Source organism: Stegostoma tigrinum, chromosome 31, assembly GCF_030684315.1.
Source record: "Stegostoma tigrinum isolate sSteTig4 chromosome 31, sSteTig4.hap1, whole genome shotgun sequence".
Lineage (NCBI taxonomy): Eukaryota > Metazoa > Chordata > Chondrichthyes > Orectolobiformes > Stegostomatidae > Stegostoma > Stegostoma tigrinum.
Window position 1 is genome coordinate 2,208,089 of NC_081384.1, and position 25,584 is coordinate 2,233,672.

The 25,584-nt window shown below is 44.1% G+C and overlaps 1 protein-coding gene across 1 annotated transcript; it reads right to left on the reverse strand.

The window, feature by feature from the left end:
* Positions 1–8,186: 8,186 nt before the first annotated feature.
* Positions 8,187–15,458, reverse strand: LOC125466317 (eukaryotic translation initiation factor 1b-like). The gene is made up of 4 exons (XM_048560667.1): positions 15,292–15,458; positions 13,006–13,169; positions 12,407–12,508; positions 8,187–8,507 (listed from the first exon to the last, which is right to left on the reverse strand). Exons 1-4 carry the CDS (start codon positions 15,320–15,322, stop codon positions 8,463–8,465), a joined length of 342 nt encoding a protein of 113 aa, XP_048416624.1. The 5' UTR covers positions 15,323–15,458; the 3' UTR covers positions 8,187–8,462.
* Between the last annotated feature and the right edge of the window lie 10,126 nt (positions 15,459–25,584).

The window sequence follows — 25,584 nt, forward strand, 5'->3', positions numbered from 1 at the left end:
GGCGGGAATTGAACCCGGGTCCCTGGCGCTCTGTGGCTGCAGTGCTAACCACTGAGCCACCGTGCCGCTTAAAGGAGTTACAAAAGTTTTACACTGAATTCCAAGCTGGGCCAGAAGCTTCAGGGCAGTGCCTGCATACCTATGTGTAGGCAGATAAAAGACTTTAATTTATAGAAGTATAGAAATCAATGGGATGTTATCCCAATAACATCTCAGCATGACACTACTTTATCCTTTTATGTATTTCCAAATGCCCTGCTATTACATCCTCTAACATTTTCCCAATGGCAGATGCTAACTGGCCTATAGTTACCTATTTTCTTTTCCCTCTCTTTTTGAATCAAAGGTTTTACATTGGTAGTTTTCTAGTCCTCCAGGACTTTTCCAGAATGTGAGGATTCCTGGAAGATTACAAACAGTGAATCCACTATCTCTTAATATCTCGGATGCACCCTATCAGGTCCAGGGGTTTTATTGGTCTTTAGTCCCAGTTTTCTCGACTAATAAGTTTTGTATTTTATTTCCTTTCTCTCTTTTGCTCCTTTATTATTTAGTATTTTCAGATTGCTGTTAGTGCTCTCTACCACATTATTCTCTAATGTAAAGATTTATTAAATTTCTACCTTTCCTGGTTTCCTATTTTTATTTAACCAGACATTCTCTAAAGGGCCAATGTTCATTTTGGCCTCTCTCTTTTCATACAAAGACGCTCTAATTGTCCATTTTATATTACTTGTTAGTTTACAGTTTATTTCACCCTTTTATGTTTTGGTTATCTCTACATGTCCTCATTTCCCAATGTATTATCTGCCCTACAGTATAGCCACTGTTTGGAGATGGGGCTGGTTCGAATGACTGCTACCTGTGATATCTTCTTCCTCATTTTTTATTTTATCTCCATCATATGGTTTTACATCACCTGATCCAAGCTGTTGCCTTTTATCCTACTTCTTCCATTTCACACTGACAAAGCTACTCAGCACTCTTTGCTTTCCACCTGTCCTTTCAAAAACGTACTCCTGAATATTTAGTTCTCAACTTTGAACATTTTGTAACCATTTCTCCCGAATGGTAATAAGGTCATATCTATTAAATTTCATTTCTGCCAATAATTCATTTATTTTGTTCTGAATACTATGTTCATTTGAGACATTAATTTTGCTTTTTTTTTCCCATTTCACCCTATTTGCTGCCATTTTAAAAGTTATACACTTTATCCCTACCTGAATATCATTACCTAAAGGGCTACCTTGCAATGCTGTCATATCTTCTTGCTCTGTTACCAACCTATCTATCCCCCTCGCCAACAGTTTCAAACCTTTTCCACAACCTTACTTTGATTCCCAGGACACACATACCAACACAGTTCAAATGAAACCTGTTCCACCGGAACAGCTCCTTATTACTCCAATACTGGTGTTCAAAGTGGGATCTCATAGTCAGTAAGTTGCCTGCACTTTATCCAACAATATAAAAATGGCCTGGGATCATACCCACCTGTTCTTTCTAACTGCAATTTGAGAATCAGTGTTCAAAGTGGGATCTCATAGTCAGTAAGTTGCCTGCACTTTATCCAACGATATAAAAATGGCCTGGGATCATACCCACCTGTTCTTTCTAACTGCAATTTGAGAATCAGTTTCATTGTGCTGTCCATTTGCTGCCTGGGGCACTGTTCCCAGAACACAGCAGAAAATGCTGGTGCGTGCAGATAAGGGACAGCAGCAGGAAGGCAATGCAAACTCAGAGGTAGCGCCTGCAGGAAAATGGTGAGTCGGCCCAACCTCCAGCCAGCAGATAGAGAATTTGCAGAAATGTGAAAATCACTGTGCAAAGTGAGAGTATATACAGAGGGAATAGAGCGAGTTTGCAATGTAACAGTCTCAGCTTGTCTTGTTCAATGACGGGCTACAAAAAGACATTAGGGCAGAGGCTTACAGCTGGCAGGCTGCAACAAGGGTTTGGTCTGAGCACGTGCAATAATCAAGGATTGTCTGCCCAGGATGAGGTTAAACCGTGCACGTGCCGTAGAGAGGCACACTGTTGTTGAATAGCTGTTGTCGCAGCCTGCCTGGACACGTTTCCACATTAGTGTGGATTGAAGATGACTAGTCCAGTAATTTCTTTTTGTTAAGCCCCTGATCTCAGTCTTATAATAGATTCTAAGAAGGCATGGATAAGTTGTTGTATACACAATGTTGCAAACCTCCCTAGTAAGTATACCCCATAGCATATGCAAGTCAACGTGACTTCTACAAGGAATCAATTCAGGCGAAAAAGTAGCTCTACTGTGGAATTGTTTGTCTCATCATAACTGTGCCTTGTTACTGAAATGGTTGGGAACCAGTGCATTAGAGATCCTTCAATTAGATCAAAATGTTACTTCACAGCCCAGCAAGGCTCTGTATCTGAGAGGGGGTGGGAAGACAGTGGTCTTGTCAGAATATCACTGGGTGAACAATCTAGAGGCCCAGGTTAATGCTTCAAGAACACCGTTAACTGTGGAATGGAAATTTAATCAATCAGCCTGTAATCAAAACCATGCTTTGGTGATGGTGACCATGAAACCTCTTGTTCAATAATGTCCCTTAGGGAAGGAAATCTGCCATTCTCAACGGGTAACGCCAGACCTATCGTAATGGGGCTGACTCTTAACTGCCCCTGCCCACAAACCCACTTAGGTCAAGGGCAATTAGGGATGGTAGTGCTGGCCTAGTTAGCAAAACCTACAACTCATGGGAAATGCCCCAGCTGCCCTCTCAGGTGGATGATAGACATCCCATATGACTCTATCCTGTAAAGGACGACTGAAGATTACTGCCAATATTGATTCCTCTCAAGGAATAATCTTGAAAAGCAAATTTTGTTTATTCCCACATTGCTGCATGAGAGACCTTGCTTTGTGCGATAGGGTTGTCGTCCTCCACACGTGAAAACAATACACTCTAAACGACATTGTGGCATCACAAGGTTGCAAAAGGTACTACATAAACGCATGGTTTTCTTGGGAGTCAATGCATGGGAGTTGAGATCAATTCAGTTCTCACTCCAAATACTTCTCACTGTTTCTAGTCATAAGGCTCCCTCTGCTGCTTCCACAGTTCAACAGCATTTAGAAAATTAAACCTTCCCTCAGAATGGTCAGAACAGGGAATGCAATTCTTTAGTTGAGGTGAATAGTGCAGAATATTTGAGGGGAATGGGGTGATAAGCAGGTAAGAGCCAATCACATCACAGTGGGTCTTATGTCTATTGTTGCTGTAAATACTTTCCAGCTCGATTAATAGTTTGCCTCTGAGGCAGGTTATCTCTGTGTGCTGAAAGAATGAACTTGTGTATATCTGGATAATTTCAAAGCAGATGAGAGTTAATGGTCTCATGTATGTAGGGGAAAGCAATGCCCACAGCGAGAAAAAGCGAGCAATTTATTGCTTCACATTCCTCTGAATGCCTACTGTGACACTTCTGCTCTTCAAACAGAGCCAAACTAAAAAGGGTGCCTGGGCTTAAAACTGGCTTTTGGCATGCTCGGTTACTCGGCAATTTCACCATAGAAAATGTCTCAGGAGTTTTCATTGGAACAGACATTGAAAATGTCAGATAACAAACCATGAGAGATAGTAGAGCTGAACTGGAATACAGCCAAAGACTTATTTTAAACAGGCCCTTAAATTTGAAACATTCAGGAGAAAGCTGGATATTTTACAACAGCTTCCAAAGTCCTGCGCATCCAGTGATCTACTTCTCAAAATTGAGTCTAGAATTTAAAAATAATTGGCGTATGGGTTTCGTACACGTGTGAACGATAACTAAGATCAGTGTTTTCAGAACGTTGATTTTAAACCAGAATGAGATCAGAAAATCGAAGGCCTCCTGAAGTGGGCTGAGAAATAACGAAGAGCAAGTTTCTTTTAAAAAAAAGCAGATTAGCTAGAAGCTTTTGAATTCTGGGCTGAAGAGTCCAGATGTCAGATACAAGCATCAAGTGAAAAGGCTCAGCTGCTCAGACTGAAACTGAACAAAAGAACAGTCAAAATACAGGAACAAGGTGCTGGTCGCATCTATGCAGTGGTTACAAATGTAAGCCCAGTGTGACTTTTAAGAAGCAACACCTGTTTCAAGTCGACCTTTAGATTTGATAGGAGAGGAAGTCTTGATTACCTGTAAAAAGAAGAAATGAAAGTAGATGGGATTTTGTTTTGCTGGGTGTTTGTAATTTTTTATAGTGTGTTATATTTAAAAAGCTTGGTTTGTTTAATTTCTTTTTACATTTAAACTGGCTGCATTGATAAAACGAAATGTGTAGCCTGGTGTGTTTATGTTTCATTAAAAGACCACCAGGTTAAAGAGAAAGCCAAGTTTAATCTCAAGCCAGAGTCAATATTTAACAACTAATGTATCAAATATTTCTCAAAGCAGTACCTTTAAGTAAATAATTGTCAAAAATTAGTTCAATTTTCTTCATCCAAACACATGGATGACCTGAAGCAACGCAACCACATAAGGTTCAAATTTTAACCATAAGTATTAAAAAAAAGTTTGTGAATTAATAATTTACTTCTTCTACTTAACAGGCACAATTTCAAGATACACAAAGACAGCGGCAAACTTTGAATGCCATAATTCGGCATGTCCTAACGAGGTGGTTGAAACGAATTTCTTATTACTGTTTGTCATTAGGAACAGGAGTTTACAGGCTTCAGTCCTTCTGAATGACAAGATTTTAAAAAACTGATTAAATGAACTGAAGCTAACTTTAGTGCTTTGTTTTCAATTAAACAGCTAATGAGGAAATCAGGATCATCTCAAACACCATGTAATGAGGAACAGGCAGCAGTTCAACAGGTGGCAGCTCCTTTGAGGATCAGCAATAAGTCACTTTGTAGGAATATACAATGATTTGGTAGGATGGAGTTTAAAAGGAAGAGATAACAGGAGCCTAGAAGAGGCAGAAGATAGTCATTCTGGATTCCAATTTTCTTTATACTGAGGTTTAAACAAAAATCAGATGGGCACGAGTAGCTTGGAGTTCATGGAACATTTGAAGCTGGGTTCTTAGAAACAAGATTTTCTGGAGCAAACAATAAAAGCCTATACAAAATAAAAACCAAAAGAACTGCAGATGCTGTAAATCAGGAACAAAAACAAATGTTGCTGGAAAAGCTCAGCAGGTCCAGAAGCACCTGAAGAAAGTATAAAATCGGTTAACGTTTCGGATCCAGTAACCCTTCCTTTGAAGGAGGGTCACCTGACCCGAAATGTTAACCTGCTTTTTATTTCCACAGATGCTGCCAGATCTGATGAGCTTTTCCAGCAACTTCTGTTCTTGAGCCTGTACAAAAGCGGGCTGACCTCAGTAAATGCCCTCAGCTAGCAGTAACTGTAATGATTTGAATTTTAGGTTTATTTTATGGTGGGGTGGGAAGATAGGTGCTGCAGGAAGGGGGAGAAAGAGAAGTGGGAGTGGGTCCAAATCTTGTTAAAGACATGAGACTAGAGTTTGTCAACTGAACTAGCAAATTATGTCAAGGGGCAGTTAGAAGTAATGTATTGGCAAACATTTAAAAAGGATTTCAAAACATGATATTTGTCAAGAGAACATTTAAACAGGAAAATACTATCTTGTTTTTCTTCTTTCATGAGAAGAGGGTGTTACTGACAAGAGCAACATTTATTGCCCAGAAGGAAGTTGAGTCAACCACATTGCTATGGGTCTGGTGTCACATGTAGACCAGACCAGTCCAGGTAAGGACAGCAGATTTCCTTCCTTAAAATGATATTAGTGAACCAGATGGGTTTTTACAACAAAAAAAGTGGTCACTGTTAGACTCTTTAAATTCTAGATTTCAATGAATTCAAATTCCGCTATCAGCCATGGTGGGATTTGAACCTAGGTACCCAGAACATTACTTAACAGTCCAGTGATAATACCACCAGGCCACTGGCTCCCCATACATGAGTAAAAGGACAGTTCTGCAAAGATGGGACAGGTCAGTGAACTATTCAAAACTAACAATTAAGACTAAAGAAACGAGGAAAATAGATCCTAGCTTCAGTTCTGTAAAGATCTAATTTTGTACTGAATGACTTTGAACTTAAGAAGTTTAAAAGCAGCATTTACAAAAAAAGGACAATTTCAGCTAAATAACCAACAAGCCAACTGGAGAGATTAAAGTGTTCGCTGCTTAGGTTTCTATAGACATTTAAGAAAACAAGTTGATAAAGGAAACATTGGCCTTGTAGAAAATGAGTCTGGGAATTAATGAAAAATAAAGAGATGTATTACAAAATATTTTGCTTTGGACTTCACTACTTGAACCAAACCGATCACAAGAACTATAAACAAGAACAGGAAATGGGAGGGAGGGAGGAAGGAAGGAAGGAAAGAAGGAACTAAAAAAAATTACAACCAGCATGGAAGTGGTTCTGAGTAAATGGTTAGAAAAAGTGAGAACAAATACACCACACCAAAAGTCAAAGTTCGACCTATTTCATTTCAGACAAACTGCTATTTGGCAGAAGAGTCAAAAAATGCAAAAAGCAGTTTTAAAGACATTTCTGAAATCAACCGAGAGGTGCTACTATACATTTCTGGAGTTGGTCAGATTTGAACCCGGGACTCACTGGGTCAGGTAGGGACGCTACCACTGCATTAGTTCAGCCCTCCATTTTTTATTGATTATAAAGTTGCTCATTGGCAGAAACAGCAAGTAGTTTCTGTAGAATGTGATGCCTGGGTAGGTTGGAGATTAATCCAAACAGCTGGAAGAACAAAGCTTGCAGGGAAGCAGGTTGGGAACATGACAGAAATGAGTATAAATTGACCAGGCAAATACTGCAGACAGGTCAATGAGTAACAAAAAAAACACAATGCAAATGATAGAAAGGAGAACATGCATGTTTGTGTCGTGACTCTTCAGAACAGTGGCAGATCTGCTGAGATTTTCATTTTCCAGCTAGTTCTGTTTTTATTTTAGGTTGAGAAATGAGTTTGTACCAAACTCCTGTGGCATCCAAGTCACTGCTCAGATGAAGACAATCAAATGACCTCCATTGGCAGCACATTTGTAGCCTTGTGTTAGGGCTATTGTAGCAGAGGCTGAAATCTAACAAGATTCAAACATGGTGTGTATTGGGAAGGTGAGGGGAGAGGAGAAAAGTTATCCCATAGTTGGGAATGAATAGTTGGAGAAAGGGTAGTTTTATACTACTTTGCCTTTGAAATATAGCCATTGCATTCGGCCTACAAATGAAGATGAGCCCAACAGGTGTGGGCAGCCTTGTGAGGCGTAAGCTCAGCGTGGCCAGGTTCTTGTGGACTGAGTTGTTGAACTGTTACAGCAATGACTAATGCGACTCCTGGCCTGGCCCCAAGGTTTTATTTTGGTAGTGCTGGTTGTTTTATTTTTCCTTCTAAGATCTTGTAACTAAAGCTGTGCCTAGGTACTTTTGCACACCATCAGCACTTGTGGGCGGTGTACAAATTTCACCATACTCATTGAGTACATGTAACAAAATACTAGTTTTATCCTATTGTTTAGAATCTTAATTTTGCTTTGAACCTGAGATGGTACTGTAAGAGGCACTGTGTAACTTTTCAGTGTTGTGTGAGCATGTGACAATAAAGCTAATTCAGATTCAAATTTTGCAAGTCAGTCAAGACTCACTCCTAGAAACTTCTTGGAGAGTAATATCTTTGCAAGATAGAGATCAGGAGGTGAGGGAAGCTGTTTACACTAGTGTTGTGGAAGGGGAGTGGGAACCTGATCGGGGTAACCATAAACCTGTACTGACTTTACTCTTAACAAAACTCATCCAAATGAGAGAGAGTCTAACAACCAATGGATTTGTAGATCACTGATTGGTTATCCCCTTCTCCTGGGTGAAAGCTCCTCAGTAATAGCACAAGACCTTATTTCACAAGGGCACTAGGAAGAAACAGTGTTCCAGAGCACTTTACAATAGGAAACATCTTCCAAAATGAAACTGTTTACTCATAATTGAGTGTCAACTCCAAAGCCCTAGCTTTTGACAGAAGAGACTGGATAATTGCATTGACAACTACACCATACATTACAACACGATATTCACTCAAGTGAGTGGTTTAATCTCACTTGACCAAACAAAATGAAGTATGCCCTTGTGTACCCCAGGAGACAATCATTCTTCCATAAGCAAACTTGACATTTGTCAGAACAAGTTCTCAAGTGGGTTTTATTATACATTATACAGGGAGGTACAAAGAGAGAGGTACAAAGAGTTCTAACATGTGCTTTTTCTTAGAGCACAAACATGTTTAAAAAACTTAGCTGGGACAAAAGCAAATGACTAGTGGTCTTGCTGCAGGAGCTCGATAATTAAACTGCTCATTGTGCAAGTTCAATGCCATTCAGGCTTTCATTATCAGAACATACAGTCCAGTCAGAGCTGATTATCTAGCTGTAGTGCAGAGGAAGTGTCAATTAAAACCCATGAACCTTGAGCTGTTCTTCCTTAACTATGCCAACCTGCAAACCAAAAAACAACAATTAATACAAAACACTGGCTGTCCTGGTAGCATTCTGTTTGCTAGTCAACATTTGTCATATATGTCCAGGAAAATGGCATCCTCACAGGAAGTGGGACTCAAACTTGACCACCCAGCCCAGAGGTGGGGACATCACTGCCATAAGAGCCTACAAGTTAAGCAGGTTTGCCCTCATGTCCCCAGGACCCTGATTACTAATCCAGCAGCAGCATAAACCCACCATCTCCCCCGAGTCACTATGGGTACAACACAGTAGCACACTGGAGTCACATCACCCACAGGTCCAGGACCATACAAGAGCCTGAGGTTTGGCATAGGACTGAGTAAAATTATAATGTTTACCTACTCTTTTAGGAGGTGGGGGCATTTGACAAAATTTAAAGCCCATCTCCAACTACTCCTTTAATACAACAGCTTGGAGTCAGTTTGGGGGTAATTGAGAGTCACAGACTCAGGTCACATTCACACCCAATAACCACAAAATAAAGTTACAGCTGGACTGCAGTGGGTGTTTGGACCAGAAAAGGCTCCAGTGCATGAGTATTTTGTTACTGAAATTTAAATCTAAAAAAGTTATTGTGGCAGAACACCTCACCAAGATAAACGAGTTATTGACAGCCTCTGTCTGTGGTGACCATGTATGCAGGAATTTTAGCTGTAGCTACAGGTTAACCATAAGCTGCCAACAGTGGACTTGGATTATTGCAGATAAAGGGGATGCAGAGTGAACACAGGCATGTACTGCAATGGACCTCTGTAGCTGTCTCTTTAATAGACAGCATTTTGAATACTGCTGTGGAGGTGACCCCAAAGGGGACACAAAGAGGTAGGTTGATGGCACTACAGGAGGAAAAAATAGGGGATCAATCATGTCAGGGAATTCATTAGTAAAGGGAACAGACAGGAGTTTCTGCATCCACAAGAATTGTCAAGGATATCTCAGCATTCACCAACAAGGACAATCAAGGAAAAATACAAGTTTACACATTGTCTTGTTGGTTAAGGAATAAGTTTGACTGTAAGCTTCTACATATTTGATTATACAGCTGAAGGCTGACAGAATTCCCAGAATACTGAAGGTAAGTGTGATGGAAGTGCCTGCGTATTAGAATTTTGGACAACAACCAGTAAAGACTGTTGTAATTCCTACAGATCAGAGGGGGCAAAATGGAACCCCACTATAACTCAGATAATAGGTTCAGTGGTTGGTGTATTTGGGGCATGTTTTTAAAATAACATCCAATGTAAGAAGCTAGTGGGTAAAATAAAAGTACAGAATTGGGATATATACTGCCATTGATAGATGATTGGTTGACAGACCAAAAAAGGAGTTGGAATAAAGGAATTGAACTAGCAGGCAGACAGTAATGACTGGGGTACCCCAAAAGATCAGTAGATAGGCCCCCAGCTATTTATGATGTACATCTGACTTGTGATGACAAATCCAGTACAACAAGTTTGATAAAAACTGGGTGGGCTGCAATTGGAGGGTGCAGTTAAGAGGCCTCTATGCAATCAAGACAAGTTAGAATGATCAAAAGGTAGGTGCAGTGCCTGCAGGCCAGGAGGCTTGAAAGCAGCTAGTGTTGCCATGCAATCCACTGTTGTTTTTAAGTTGACACTGCAAGTTTGCTATATGCTGTCAGAGGAATGAGAGCTGCTGCAACACCTTGTGCACTATTGCCACTGTGTTGGAGGAGGAGTAAGATATTGAAGGTGGTGAATAGGCAGCAGTAAAGAGGACTGCTTTCTGCTGGGCAGTGTCAAGCTGCATTCACCCAGCAAGTGAAAGTGCTTCTCTCCTGCCATCTTGCAGAGAACAGGCTTTGTAAAACAACTCTGATGAAGGGTCTAGGCCCGAAACATCAGCTTTTGTGCTCCTGAGATGCTGCTGGGCCTGCTGTGTTCATCCAGTTTCACATTTTATTATTTTGTAAACCAAGAGATTTGTGCGATTGACTAGACTCATGTGGTCAATGATGTGGTGAGTACAGGTCAAGGGGGTCACTAACAGAAACTGGTGGCTGCCAGTTGGGGACTCAGTTACCAGTGAATGTACAGGCAAGGAATTGAGAATGACACTGAATTGTGGATTTAAAATATTGCTGACCTTTGAGGATATTTGTGAATAAGGTGAAGCAGTTAGGTCAGGTTGGAGTGACTACTAATGGTGGTGGAATTGGCTGGGTTCAATTTGTCCTGGTTAGTGCACAGGATGTACATAGACAATTTCCCACATTTCTGGGCAGATGCTAGTCATTGCACTACAATTACAGTAGTTGACTGGACATGAAGTTAATACTGGAGCACAAGTCTTCAGGACATTACCGGAATTGTTAGGGTATCCAGTGATTAAAGGGCTGAAGATTAAATGCTGGGGGCCTCCAGGAGGAAGCTACATCAATCATCCATTTTAGTGTTAGGGCAGTGGTTAACAGCTGCCCACAGCTCCACAGACCAAGTTCAATTCCATGAACAGGCAGCTGTTGGACAGAATAGACAAACTCTGGAGCTTCTCTGCAGGCGTTTCCTCAGTTTCCTCCCACAGTCCAAAGATGTTGAAGCTGGGTGGATCAGCCATGAGAAAGGTAGGGATCGTATGCTGAGTACATTGAGTCCACACTGCAGAGGTTCTGTAATCTCAGGATTGTTGCAGCCTTCACTCTTGCACTGGTATACTGCACTTCCCTCAGTATTTTGTTTATACTTTGTTATTTATCTGCAGATGTTAGTTAATCTCAGTTATAGGATTGCTTGGCCTGGTCATCACTTTTTAATAAAAGAGTGGTGTTGTAGCTTCACTAAGTTGACAGCACATTTAAGTCATTTTTCAGAAATGCCTTCTGTACACAAGACAGCTGAATGCCAGGCTTGACAGCAAAGGCAATGAGATATATGCCAGGCCATGCGATTAGAGAACTGTAGTTGAGCAATGTAGATGGCCTGTAGCACCCCATGAATGCAACTCAAAACTAGGCAATCTGTTTGAACTTTTGTTTAGCATGGCAATGGTGCAACTGTCTGCAGCAAATGCATGAGATCACTGTCATGTGACAGTATCTGCAATTGATTGCTAGATAGAGCCAAGGTTTCCCTCGAGTTCCTCACGTGCCACAGGCCCAGTTAAGCTTTAGCTCACCAATTCAGTTATAGTACCACTAAGTACTCTGGGTAATGAAACCCTTCCCTAACCAGAGTACTTTGCCAGGGGGTAGAAGGAAGTCATCCCTCTAATGCTCTTAAAAGAGAGGAATCGAGGGTTATGGGGATAAGGCAGGAACAGGATACTGATTGTGGATGATCAGCCATGATCACAATGAATGGTGGTGCTGGCTTAAAGGGCTGAATGGCCTACTCCAGCATCTATTGTCTAATGGAGGACAATGTACACAAAGGATATGTAGTAGCAGGAAAACCCTCAAGTTGCGATGGTAACAAAATGTGAAGCTGGATGAACACAGCAGGCCAAGCAGCATCTCAGGAGCACAAGCACTGACGTTTCGGACCTATACCCAGAGAGCATGGAGGGTCTAGGCCCGAAACACAGCTTTTGTGCTCCTAAGATGCTGCTTGGCCTGCTGTGTTCATCCGGCTCTACACCTCGTTGACAAAGTGTGAAGCTGGATGAACACAGCAGGCCAAGCAGCTCAGGAGCACAAGAACCGATGTTTCAGGCCTAGACCCTTGCTCTGATGAAGGGTCTAGACCTGAAACGTCAGCTTTCCTGCTCAGCCTGCTGTGTTCATCCAGCTTCACACTCTGATCTTGGATTCTCCAGCATCTGCACTTCCCATTATCCGTCAACTTTCGATGGATTCTGTTTGATGAAAGTCAATGTCTACCAACACTGCCCATAATGTCTGAAGCATTAAGACTTACCTCAACCAGGAACTTGCAGATGTTCTTGCGTTGGTCCCCTTGAAGCTGGATGACCTCACCGTATTCTGGATGTTCAATCACAGTACCATTGCAGGCAAATTGCTGTAGAAAAAGTTGATATCATGCACAGTTATTGAATCATTTAACATTAATCCTCTCCATTTGAAAGATCCCATTTGCCAAATGGGATTAATGTAGCTATCTGAGCATGGGAGAGGCAATTTTTTTAATTCACAGGATGAGGACACCACTTAAACAGCATTTATTGCCCTTTGGGCAGTTGAGAGTCAACCACATTGCTGTGGGCCTGGAATCACATGTAGGCCAGACCAGGTAAGGATGGCAGTTTCCTTCCCTAAAGGACATCAGTGAACCAGATGGGTTTTTAAAAGCAATGGATTCATGGGTATCACTAGATTCTTAGATTTTTAATTGAAAAATCCCACCATGTGCCATGGCAGGTTTTGAACCCAGAATGTTATCTTGGTCCCTGGATTAAGAGTCCAGCAATAGTACCACCAGGCCACTGCCTCCCATTGGATAGAGGCAAGAACAAGCCAGCTGGCCCCACGACTATTGTTAAACTGCAGCATTCTTACCTTTTTGAAGTGCTTGACAAGCTTCTTTTTGTCATACTCATCAGCAATCCCCTGGACGGTAGTGAGGGTTTTCCTGCCGTTCCTCTGCTGAATCCTTATGTGTATGTAATCCTCAGTCCCAGAAGGGAGGAGATCATCACCCTTAAGTGCATCAGCAAAGGGATCTGCAAGATTAAAATAGCCAGTTTACACTGGAGATTCTTCTAGAAGATGTTGGACTTTTATTGGGAATAGCCAAGTTCTGGGACAGCAGATGGGATTTGTTAAATATGGAGAGCAGAGACAAGCAGTAAAGGAATGAGAAATGCAAGATAATGCAGGAACTGGAAATCTGAAATAGTGGCCGTTCAGGGTAACAGGTTTCCATTTCCTTACACGGAATTTGTTACACATACCTGGAAGACATTACTACTATATTTAATTAATTACAATCTGCACCACAAGAGTTAGCCTGTGGGAAAGCCTAAGCCATTCCAGAAAGATTACAGTTCAGCTGCACAGTTTAGTTCCTGTGGGTTAATCCTTATTCTGAAGATTATTATTTATAGTACAGGCCAGGCAGCTGTTGAATTCTTTATTTGCTGACAAAGAACAGTGAGGATGTAAGCTGCAAGGAAATAAGCAGGTTACATATGGAGTATGATGAAAGAGCAATATAAAAATAACTTCATACAAGTGAAAAGACCATGGCTGACCAAGCAGAGTCAAACACATGATACATCTGAACATACAGAACTTCCACATTACAACATTTATAAATACAACACTGGATGCCTTGTGACAAGCAGCAGCCTGCAAAGACAACTGTGCTCCTCCAAAAGTAAATTCGTTAGTGATAAAACTAACCACTCGGCGGTGAGTGTTGATGCATTTAAGTGGAAGGTGCACAGAGACCAAACAATGTTGAAGATTTGCCAAGGTACGTCCTATTCGCAGGACAAATCCAACCCAGTTATTACTGCACCATGAGCCTTCACATGTCAAGTAGCAGCTGCAGGCGACAGCCACTACATTGGGTTCTGCCACCTTTACACAGTCTCGGTGGAGACATGGACATCAAAGCCATACTCGATAGTACATGGCACCAAGGAGCCCCAGCAGACTAGTGACAGGAAACTCTCCTCACTATTAATAAACCAGAACTCCCAGCTCCCTGTCACTGGGGGGGGGGGATTCTCCTGGAATTATACCCCCACTGCCCCCACCCCAAGGGACTGAGGAACCACCTACAGCACATGGGGGGGGGGGGGGTGGGAATCCTCCTGGAATTATACCCCCACCCCAAGGGACCGAGGAACCACCTACAGCACATGTCGAGGGGGGGAATCCTCCTGGAATTATACCCCCACCCCAAGGGACCGATGAACCACCTACAGCACATGTCGAGGGGGGGAATCCTCCTGGAATTATACCCCCACCCCAAGGGACCGATGAACCACCTACAGCACATAGGGGGGATCCTCCTGGGATTATGCCCCCACCCCAAGGGACCGATGAACCACCTACAGCACATGGGGGGGGGGGGAGAGAAATCCTCCTGGAATTATACCCCCACCCCAAGGGACCGATGAACCACCTACAGCACATGTCGAGGGGGGGAATCCTCCTGGAATTATACCCCCACCCCAAGGGACCGATGAACCACCTACAGCACATAGGGGGGATCCTCCTGGAATTATACCCCCACCCCAAGGGACCGATGAACCACCTACAGCACATAGGGGGGATCCTCCTGGGATTATGCCCCCACCCCAAGGGACTGAGGAACCACCTACAGCACATGGGGGGGGGGGGGGGGGGGAGAGAAATCCTCCTGGAATTATACCCCCACCCCAAGGGACTGAGGAACCACCTACAGCACATGGGCTGCGACCTGTCAAGGAGGCTCACCGCCACCTTCCCAAGAAGGCGGGGAGGGGGTAACGGACAATAAATGGGACACCCACACCCCAGGAAAGTGCGGGCCAAAGACAGGGGCAAGGTGAGGCTGAGGTCAGGACAGCCGGGACGGGCTGAATGGCCGGCCTTACCCACACACGGCGGAAAGGGGGGGGGGGGGAAGAGAGGGCGCCTAGAGCCCACAAAACCCACCCCCACCCCACCCAAAGCCAGCGAGTGGTAGCGCCCCACCGAGGAGGGCGGAGGGTCGCGATGCCAACCGGGCGTCACCCAACAACACGCCCCGCCCCGGCTCCTGCCAACGCACACGGCTCCCCCTCGCCCAGGGCTGACAGACGGCCTCAGGCAGACGCCGGCGCAGCGCGGCCCGGGTCACTCCGTCCTCACCGAAGCTCTGCAGGTTCTGGCAAGTGGACATGCGCTAGCGGGTACTGCTGCGGTCCGGGAGAAGCTGGGGATTCAACCGCTGGCTCCGGCTCTGCCGCTAAAACGACTCGCAAGCCGCGGCCGCCTTATATAGGGCGGCGGGCCCAGTGATTGACGTCACCAAGACGCCTGCGTCACAGCGCAGTTACCTCATCTGAGGTGTGACGTCATCCGTGGGGACGGCATTGGCAACAGCCCTAATGGAGATTGAGCAATGGGATTGGAAATAACATGATGCAGTGGGATTGGAAATAACATGATGCAGTGGGATTGGAAATAACATCGGGCAGTGGGATTGGAAATAACATCGGGCAGTGGGATTGGAAATAACATGATGCAGTGGGATTGGAAATAACCTCGGGCAGTGGGATTGGAAATAACATGATGCAGTGGGATTGGAAATAACATCGGGCAGTGGGATTGGAAATAACCTCGGGCAGTGGGATTGGAAATAACATCGGGCAGTGGGATTAGAAATAACATCGGGCAGTGGGATTGGAAATAACATCGGGCAGTGGGATTGGAAATAACCTCGGGCAGTGGGATTGGAAATAACATCGGGCAGTGGGATTGGAAATAACATCGGGCAGTGTGATTGGAAATAACATGATGCAGTGGGATTGGAAATAACATCGGGCAGTGGGATTGGAAATAACATCAGGCAATGGGATTGGAAATAACATCGGGCAATGGGATTGGAAATAACATGATGCAGTGGGATTGGAAATAACATCGGGCAGTGGGATTGGAAATAACATCGGGCAGTGGGATTGGAAATAACATCAGGCAGTGGGATTGGAAATAACATCGGGCAGTGGGATTGGAAATAACATGATGCAGTGGGATTGGAAATAACATGATGCAGTGGGATTGGAAATAACATCGGGCAGTGGGATTGGAAATAACATAATGCAGTGGGATTGGAAATAACATCAGGCAATGGGATTGCAAATAACATGATGCAGTGGGATTGGAAATAACATCGGGCAGTGGGATTGGAAATAACATCGGGCAATGGGATTGGAAATAACATGATGCAGTGGGATTGGAAATAACATCGGGCAGTGGGATTGGAAATAACATCGGGCAGTGGGATTGGAAATAACATCGGGCAGTGGGATTGGAAATAACATGATGCAGTGCGATTGGAAATAACATGATGCAGTGGGATTGGAAATAACATGATGCAGTGAGATTGGAAATATCATGATGCAGTGGGATTGGAAATAACATGATGCAGTGGGATTGGAAATAACATGATGCAGTGGGATTGGAAATAACATCGGGCAGTGGGATTGGAAATAACATGATGCAGTGGGATTGGAAATAACATCGGGCAATGGGATTGCAAATAACATGATGCAGTGGGATTGGAAATAACATCGGGCAGTGGGATTGGAAATAACATGATGCAGTGGGATTGGAAATAACATCGGGCAGTGGGATTAGAAATAACATCGGGCAGTGGGATTGGAAATAACATGATGCAGTGGGATTGGAAATAACATGATGCAGTGGGATTGGAAATAACATCGGGCAGTGGGATTGGAAATAACATGATGCAGTGGGATTGGAAATAACATCAGGCAATGGGATTGCAAATAACATGATGCAGTGGGATTGGAAATAACATCGGGCAGTGGGATTAGAAATAACATCGGGCAGTGGGATTGGAAATAACATCGGGTAATGGGATTGGAAATAACATGATGCAGTGGGATTGGAAATAACATCGGGCAGTGGGATTGGAAATAACATCGGGCAGTGGGATTGGAAATAACATCGGGCAGTGGGATTGGAAATAACATGATGCAGTGCGATTGGAAATAACATCGGGCAGTGGGATTGGAAATAACATCGGGCAGTGGGATTGGAAATAACATCGGGCAGTGGGATTGGAAATAACATCGGGCAATGGGATTGGAAATAACATCGGGCAGTGGGATTGGAAATAACATCGGGCAGTGGGATTGGTAATAACATCGGGCAATGGGATTGGAAATAACATCGGGCAATGGGATTGGAAATAACCTCGGGCAGTGGGATTGGAAATAACATCATGCAGTGGGATTGGAAATAACATCGGGCAGTGGGATTGGAAATAACATCGGGCAATGGGATTGGAAATAACAGCGGGCAGTGGGATTGGAAATAACATCGGGCAATGGGATTGGAAATAACATCAGGCAGTGGGATTGGAAATAACATCAGGCAGTGGGATTGGAAATAACATCGGGCAATGGGATTGGAAATAACATCAGGCAGTGGGATTGGAAATAACATCAGGCAGTGGGATTGGAAATAACATCGGGCAATGGGATTGGAAATAACATCAGGCAGTGGGATTGGAAATAACATCGGGCAGTGGGAATGGAAATAACATCGGGCAGTGGGATTGGAAATATCATCGGGCAGTGGGATTGGAAATAACATCGGGCAGTGGGATTGGAAATAACATCGGGCAATGGGATTGGAAATAACATCGGGCAGTGGGATCGGAAATAACATCCGACAGTGGGATTGGAAATAACATCAGGCAGTGGGATTGGAAATAACATCGGGCAGTGGGATTGGAAATAACATCGGGCAATGGGATTGGAAATAACATCGGGCAGTGGGATTGGAAATAACATCGGGCAGTGGGATTGGAAATAACATCGGGCAATGGGATTGGAAATAACATCGGGCAGTGGGATTGGAAATAACATCATGCAGTGGGATTGGAAATAACATCAGGCAGTGGGATTGGAAAAAACATCGGGCAGTGGGAATGGAAATAACATCGGGCAGTGGGATTGGAAATAACCGGGCAATGGGATTGGAAATAACATCGGGCAGTGGGATTGGAAATAACATCGGGCAGTGGGATTGGAAATAACATGATGCAGTGGGATTGGAAATAACCTCGGGCAATGGGAATGGAAATAACATCGGGCAGTGGGATTGGAAATAACATGATGCAGTGGGATTGGAAATAACCTCGGGCAGTGGGATTGGAAATAACATGATGCAGTGGGATTGGAAATAACCTCGGGCAATGGGATTGGAAATAACATCGGGCAGTGGGATTGGAAATAACATGATGCAGTGGGATTGGAAATAACCTCGGGCAATGGGATTGGAAATAACATCGGGCAGTGGGATTGGAAATAACATGATGCAGTGGGATTGGAAATAACCTCGGGCAATGGGATTGGAAATAACATCGGGCAGTGGGATTGGAAATAACATGATGCAGTGGGATTGGAAATAACCTCGGGCAATGGGAATGGAAATAACATCGGGCAGTGGGATTGGAAATAACATGATGCAGTGGGATTGGAAATAACCTCGGGCAGTGGGATTGGAAATAACATGATGCAGTGGGATTGGAAATAACCTCGGGCAATGGGATTGGAAATAACATCGGGCAGTGGGATTGGAAATAACATGATGCAGTGGGATTGGAAATAACCTCGGGCAATGGGATTGGAAATAACATCGGGCAGTGGGATTGGAAACAACATCGGGCAGTGGGATTGGAAATAACATCGGGCAGTGGGATTGGAAATAACATCGGGCAGTGGAATTGGAAATAACATGATGCAGTGGGATTGGAAATAACATGATGCAGTGGGATTGGAAATAACATGATGCAGTGGGATTGGAAATATCATGATGCAGTGGGATTGGAAATAACATGATGCAGTGGGATTGGAAATAACATGATGCAGTGGGATTGGAAATAACATCGGGCAGTGGGAATGGAAATAACATGATGCAGTGGGATTGGAAATAACATCGGGCAATGGGATTGCAAATAACATGATGCAGTGGGATTGGAAATAACATCGGGCAGTGGGATTGGAAATAACATGATGCAGTGGGATTGGAAATAACATCGGGCAGTGGGATTGGAAATAACATCGGGCAGTGGGATTGGAAATAACATGATGCAGTGGGATTGGAAATAACATGATGCAGTGGGATTGGAAATAACATCGGGCAGTGGGATTGGAAATAACATCGGGCAATGGGATTGGAAATAACATCATGCAGTGGGATTGGAAATAACATCAGGCAATGGGATTGCAAATAACATGATGCAGTGGGATTGGAAATAACATCGGGCAATGGGATTGGAAATAACATCATGCAGTGGGATTGGAAATAACATCGGGCAGTGGGATTGGAAATAACATCATGCAGTGGGATTGGAAATAACATCAGGCAGTGGGATTGGAAAAAACATCGGGCAGTGGGAATGGAAATAACATCGGGCAGTGGGATTGGAAATAACCGGGCAATGGGATTGGAAATAACATCGGGCAGTGGGATTGGAAATAACATCGGGCAGTGGGATTGGAAATAACATGATGCAGTGGGATTGGAAATAACCTCGGGCAATGGGAATGGAAATAACATCGGGCAGTGGGATTGGAAATAACATGATGCAGTGGGATTGGAAATAACCTCGGGCAGTGGGATTGGAAATAACATGATGCAGTGGGATTGGAAATAACCTCGGGCAATGGGATTGGAAATAACATCGGGCAGTGGGATTGGAAATAACATGATGCAGTGGGATTGGAAATAACCTCGGGCAATGGGATTGGAAATAACATCGGGCAGTGGGATTGGAAATAACATGATGCAGTGGGATTGGAAATAACCTCGGGCAATGGGATTGGAAATAACATCGGGCAGTGGGATTGGAAATAACATGATGCAGTGGGATTGGAAATAACCTCGGGCAATGGGAATGGAAATAACATCGGGCAGTGGGATTGGAAATAACATGATGCAGTGGGATTGGAAATAACCTCGGGCAGTGGGATTGGAAATAACATGATGCAGTGGGATTGGAAATAACCTCGGGCAATGGGATTGGAAATAACATCGGGCAGTGGGATTGGAAATAACATGATGCAGTGGGATTGGAAATAACCTCGGGCAATGGGATTGGAAATAACATCGGGCAGTGGGATTGGAAACAACATCGGGCAGTGGGATTGGAAATAACATCGGGCAGTGGGATTGGAAATAACATCGGGCAGTGGAATTGGAAATAACATGATGCAGTGGGATTGGAAATAACATGATGCAGTGGGATTGGAAATAACATGATGCAGTGGGATTGGAAATATCATGATGCAGTGGGATTGGAAATAACATGATGCAGTGGGATTGGAAATAACATGATGCAGTGGGATTGGAAATAACATCGGGCAGTGGGAATGGAAATAACATGATGCAGTGGGATTGGAAATAACATCGGGCAATGGGATTGCAAATAACATGATGCAGTGGGATTGGAAATAACATCGGGCAGTGGGATTGGAAATAACATGATGCTGTGGGATTGGAAATAACATCGGGCAGTGGGATTGGAAATAACATCGGGCAGTGGGATTGGAAATAACATGATGCAGTGGGATTGGAAATAACATGATGCAGTGGGATTGGAAATAACATCGGGCAGTGGGATTGGAAATAACATCGGGCAATGGGATTGGAAATAACATCATGCAGTGGGATTGGAAATAACATCAGGCAATGGGATTGCAAATAACATGATGCAGTGGGATTGGAAATAACATCGGGCAGTGGGATTGGAAATAACATCGGGCAGTGGGATTGGAAATAACATCGGGTAATGGGATTGGAAATAACATGATGCAGTGGGATTGGAAATAACATCGGGCAGTGGGATTGGAAATAACATCGGGCAGTGGGATTGGAAATAACATCGGGCAGTGGGATTGGAAATAACATGATGCAGTGCGATTGGAAATAACATCGGGCAGTGGGATTGGAAATAACATCGGGCAGTGGGATTGGAAATAACATCGGGCAGTGGGATTGGAAATAACATCGGGCAATGGGATTGGAAATAACATCGGGCAGTGGGATTGGAAATAACATCGGGCAGTGGGATTGGAAATAACATGATGCAGTGCGATTGGAAATAACATCGGGCAGTGGGATTGGAAATAACATCGGGCAGTGGGATTGGAAATTACATGATGCAGTGCGATTGGAAATAACATCGGGCAGTGGGATTGGAAATAACATCGGGCAGTGGGATTGGAAATAACATCGGGCAATGGGATTGGAAATAACATCCGGCAGTGGGATTGGAAATAACATCGGGCAGTGGGATTGGAAATAACATCCGGCAATGGGATTGGAAATAACATCGGGCAGTGGGATTGGAAATAACATCGGGCAGTGGGATTGGAAATAACATGATGCAGTGGGATTGGAAATAACCTCGGGCAATGGGAATGGAAATAACATCGGGCAGTGGGATTGGAAATAACATGATGCAGTGGGATTGAAAATAACCTCGGGCAGTGGGATTGGAAATAACATGATGCAGTGGGATTGGAAATAACCTCGGGCAATGGGATTGGAAATAACATCGGGCAGTGGGATTGGAAATAACATCGGGCAATGGGATTGGAAATAACATCGGGCAATGGGATTGGAAATAACCTCGGGCAGTGGGATTGGAAATAACATCATGCAGTGGGATTGGAAATAACATCGGGCAGTGGGATTGGAAATAACATCGGGCAATGGGATTGGAAATAACATCGGGCAATGGGATTGGAAATAACATGATGCAGTGGGATTGGAAATAACATCGGGCAGTGGGATTGGAAATAACATCGGGCAGTGGGATTGGAAATAACATGATGCAGTGCGATTGGAAATAACATCGGGCAGTGGGATTGGAAATAACATCGGGCAGTGGGATTGGAAATAACATCGGGCAGTGGGATTGGAAATAACATGATGCAGTGTGATTGGAAATAACATCGGGCAGTGGGATTGGAAATAACATCGGGCAGTGGGATTGGAAATAACATGATGCAGTGCGATTGGAAATAACATCGGGCAGTGGGATTGGAAATAACATCGGGCAATGGGATTGGAAATAACATCCGGCAGTGGGATTGGAAATAACATCGGGCAGTGGGATTGGAAATAACATCCGGCAATGGGATTGGAAATAACATCGGGCAGTGGGATTGGAAATAACATCGGGCAGTGGGATTGGAAATAACATGATGCAGTGGGATTGGAAATAACCTCGGGCAGTGGGATTGGAAATAACATGATGCAGTGGGATTGGAAATAACCTCGGGCAATGGGATTGGAAATAACATCGGGCAGTGGGATTGGAAATAACCTCGGGCAATGGGATTGGAAATAACATCGGGCAGTGGGATTGGAAATAACATCGGGCAATGGGATTGGACATAACATCGGGCAATGGGATTGGAAATAACATCGGGCCATGGGACTGGAAATAACATCGGGCAATGGGATTGGAAATAACATCCGGCAGTGGGATTGGAAATAACATCGGGCAGTGGGATTGGAAATAACATCCGGCAATGGGATTGGAAATAACATTGGGCAGTGGGATTGGAAATAACATCGGGCAGTGGGATTGGAAATAACATGATGCAGTGGGATTGGAAATAACCTCGGGCAATGGGAATGGAAATAACATCGGGCAGTGGGATTGGAAATAACATGATGCAGTGGGATTGGAAATAACCTCGGGCAGTGGGAATGGAAATAACATGATGCAGTGGGATTGGAAATAACCTCGGGCAATGGGATTGGAAATAACATCGGGCAGTGGGATTGGAAATAACCTCGGGCAATGGGATTGGAAATAACATCGGGCAGTGGGATTGGAAATAACATCGGGCAATGGGATTGGACATAACATCGGGCAATGGGATTGGAAATAACATCGGGCCATGGGATTGGAAATAACATGATGCAGTGGGATTGGAAATAACATCGGGCAGTGGGATTGGAAATAACATCGGGCAGTGGGATTGGAAATAACATGATGCAGTGCGATTGGAAATAACATCGGGCAGTGGGATTGGAAATAACATCGGGCAGTGGGATTGGAAATAAGATCAGGCAGTGGGATTTGAAATAACATCGGGCAGTGGGATTGGAAATAACATCGGGCAGTGCGATTGGAAATAACGTCGGGCAGTGGGATTGGAAATAACATCGGGCAATGGGATTGGACATAACATCGGGCAATGGGATTGGAAATAACATCGGGCAATGGGATTGGAAATAACATGATGCAGTGGGATTGGAAATAACATCGGGCAGTGGGATTGGAAATAACATCGGGCAGTGGGATTGGAAATAACATGATGCAGTGCGATTGGAAATAACATCGGGCAGTGGGATTGGAAATAACATCGGGCAGTGGGATTGGAAATAACATCGGGCAGTGGGATTGGAAATAACATGATGCAGTGTGATTGGAAATAACATCGGGCAGTGGGATTGGAAATAACATCGGGCAGTGGGATTGGAAATAACATGATGCAGTGCGATTGGAAATAACATCGGGCAGTGGGATTGGAAATAACATCGGGCAATGGGATTGGAAATAACATCCGGCAGTGGGATTGGAAATAACATCGGGCAGTGGGATTGGAAATAACATCCGGCAATGGGATTGGAAATAACATCGGGCAGTGGGATTGGAAATAACATCGGGCAGTGGGATTGGAAATAACATGATGCAGTGGGATTGGAAATAACCTCGGGCAGTGGGATTGGAAATAACATGATGCAGTGGGATTGGAAATAACCTCGGGCAATGGGATTGGAAATAACATCGGGCAGTGGGATTGGAAATAACCTCGGGCAATGGGATTGGAAATAACATCGGGCAGTGGGATTGGAAATAACATCGGGCAATGGGATTGGACATAACATCGGGCAATGGGATTGGAAATAACATCGGGCCATGGGACTGGAAATAACATCGGGCAATGGGATTGGAAATAACATCCGGCAGTGGGATTGGAAAAAACATCAGGCAGTGGGATTGGAAATAACATCCGGCAATGGGATTGGAAAAAACATCGGGCAGTGGGATTGGAAAAAACATCAGGCAGTGGGATTGGAAAAAACATCAGGCAGTGGGATTTGAAATAACATCGGGCAATGGGATTGGAAATAACATCGGGCAGTGGGATTGGAAAAAACATCAGGCAGTGGGATTGGAAATAAGATCAGGCAGTGGGATTTGAAATAACATCGGGCAGTGGGATTGGAAATAACATCGGGCAGTGGGATCAGAAATAACATCGGGCAGTGGGAATGGAAATAACATCGGGCAGTGGGATTGGAAATAACATCGGGCAGTGGGAATGGAAATAACATCGGGCAATGGGATTGGAAATAACATCGGGCAGTGGGATCAGAAATAACATCGGACAGTGGGATTGGAAATAACATCGGGCAGTGGGAATGGAAATAACATCGGGCAGTGGGATTGGAAATAACATCGGGCAGTGGGATCAGAAATAACATCGGACAGTGGGATTGGAAATAACATCGGGCAGTGGGATTGGAAATAACATCGGGCAGTGGGATCGGAAATAACATCGGGCAGTGGGATTGGAAATAACATCGGGCAGTGGGATTGGAAATAACATCGGGCAGTGGGATTGGAAATAACATCGGGCAGTGGGATCGGAAATAACATCGGACAGTGGGATTGGAAATAACATCGGGCAGTGGGATCAGAAATAACATCGGACAGTGGGATTGGAAATAACATCGGGCAGTGGGATCGGAAATAACATCGGACAGTAGGATTGGAAATAACATCGGGCAGTGGGATTGGAAATAACATCGGGCAATGGGATTGGAAATAACATCGGGCAATGGGATTGGAAATAACATCGGGCAGTTGGATCGGAAATAACATCGGGCAGTGGGATTGGAAATAACATCGGGCAGTGGGATCAGAAATAACATCGGGCAGTGGGATCGGAAATAACATCGGGCAGTGGGATTGGAAATAACATCGGGCAGTGGGATCAGAAATAACGTCGGGCAGTGGGATTGGAAATAACATCGGGCAGTGGGATCAGAAATAACATCGGGCAGTGGGATTGGAAATAACATCGGGCGGTGGGATTGGAAATAACATCGGGCAGTGGGATTGGAAATAACATCGGGCAATGGGATTGGAAATAACATCGGGCAGTGGGATCAGAAATAACATCGGACAGTGGGATTGGAAATAACATCGGGCAGTGGGAATGGAAATAACATCGGGCAGTGGGATTGGAAATAACATCGGGCAGTGGGATCAGAAATAACATCGGACAGTGGGATTGGAAATAACATCGGGCAGTGGGATTGGAAATAACATCGGGCAGTGGGATCGGAAATAACATCGGGCAGTGGGATTGGAAATAACAT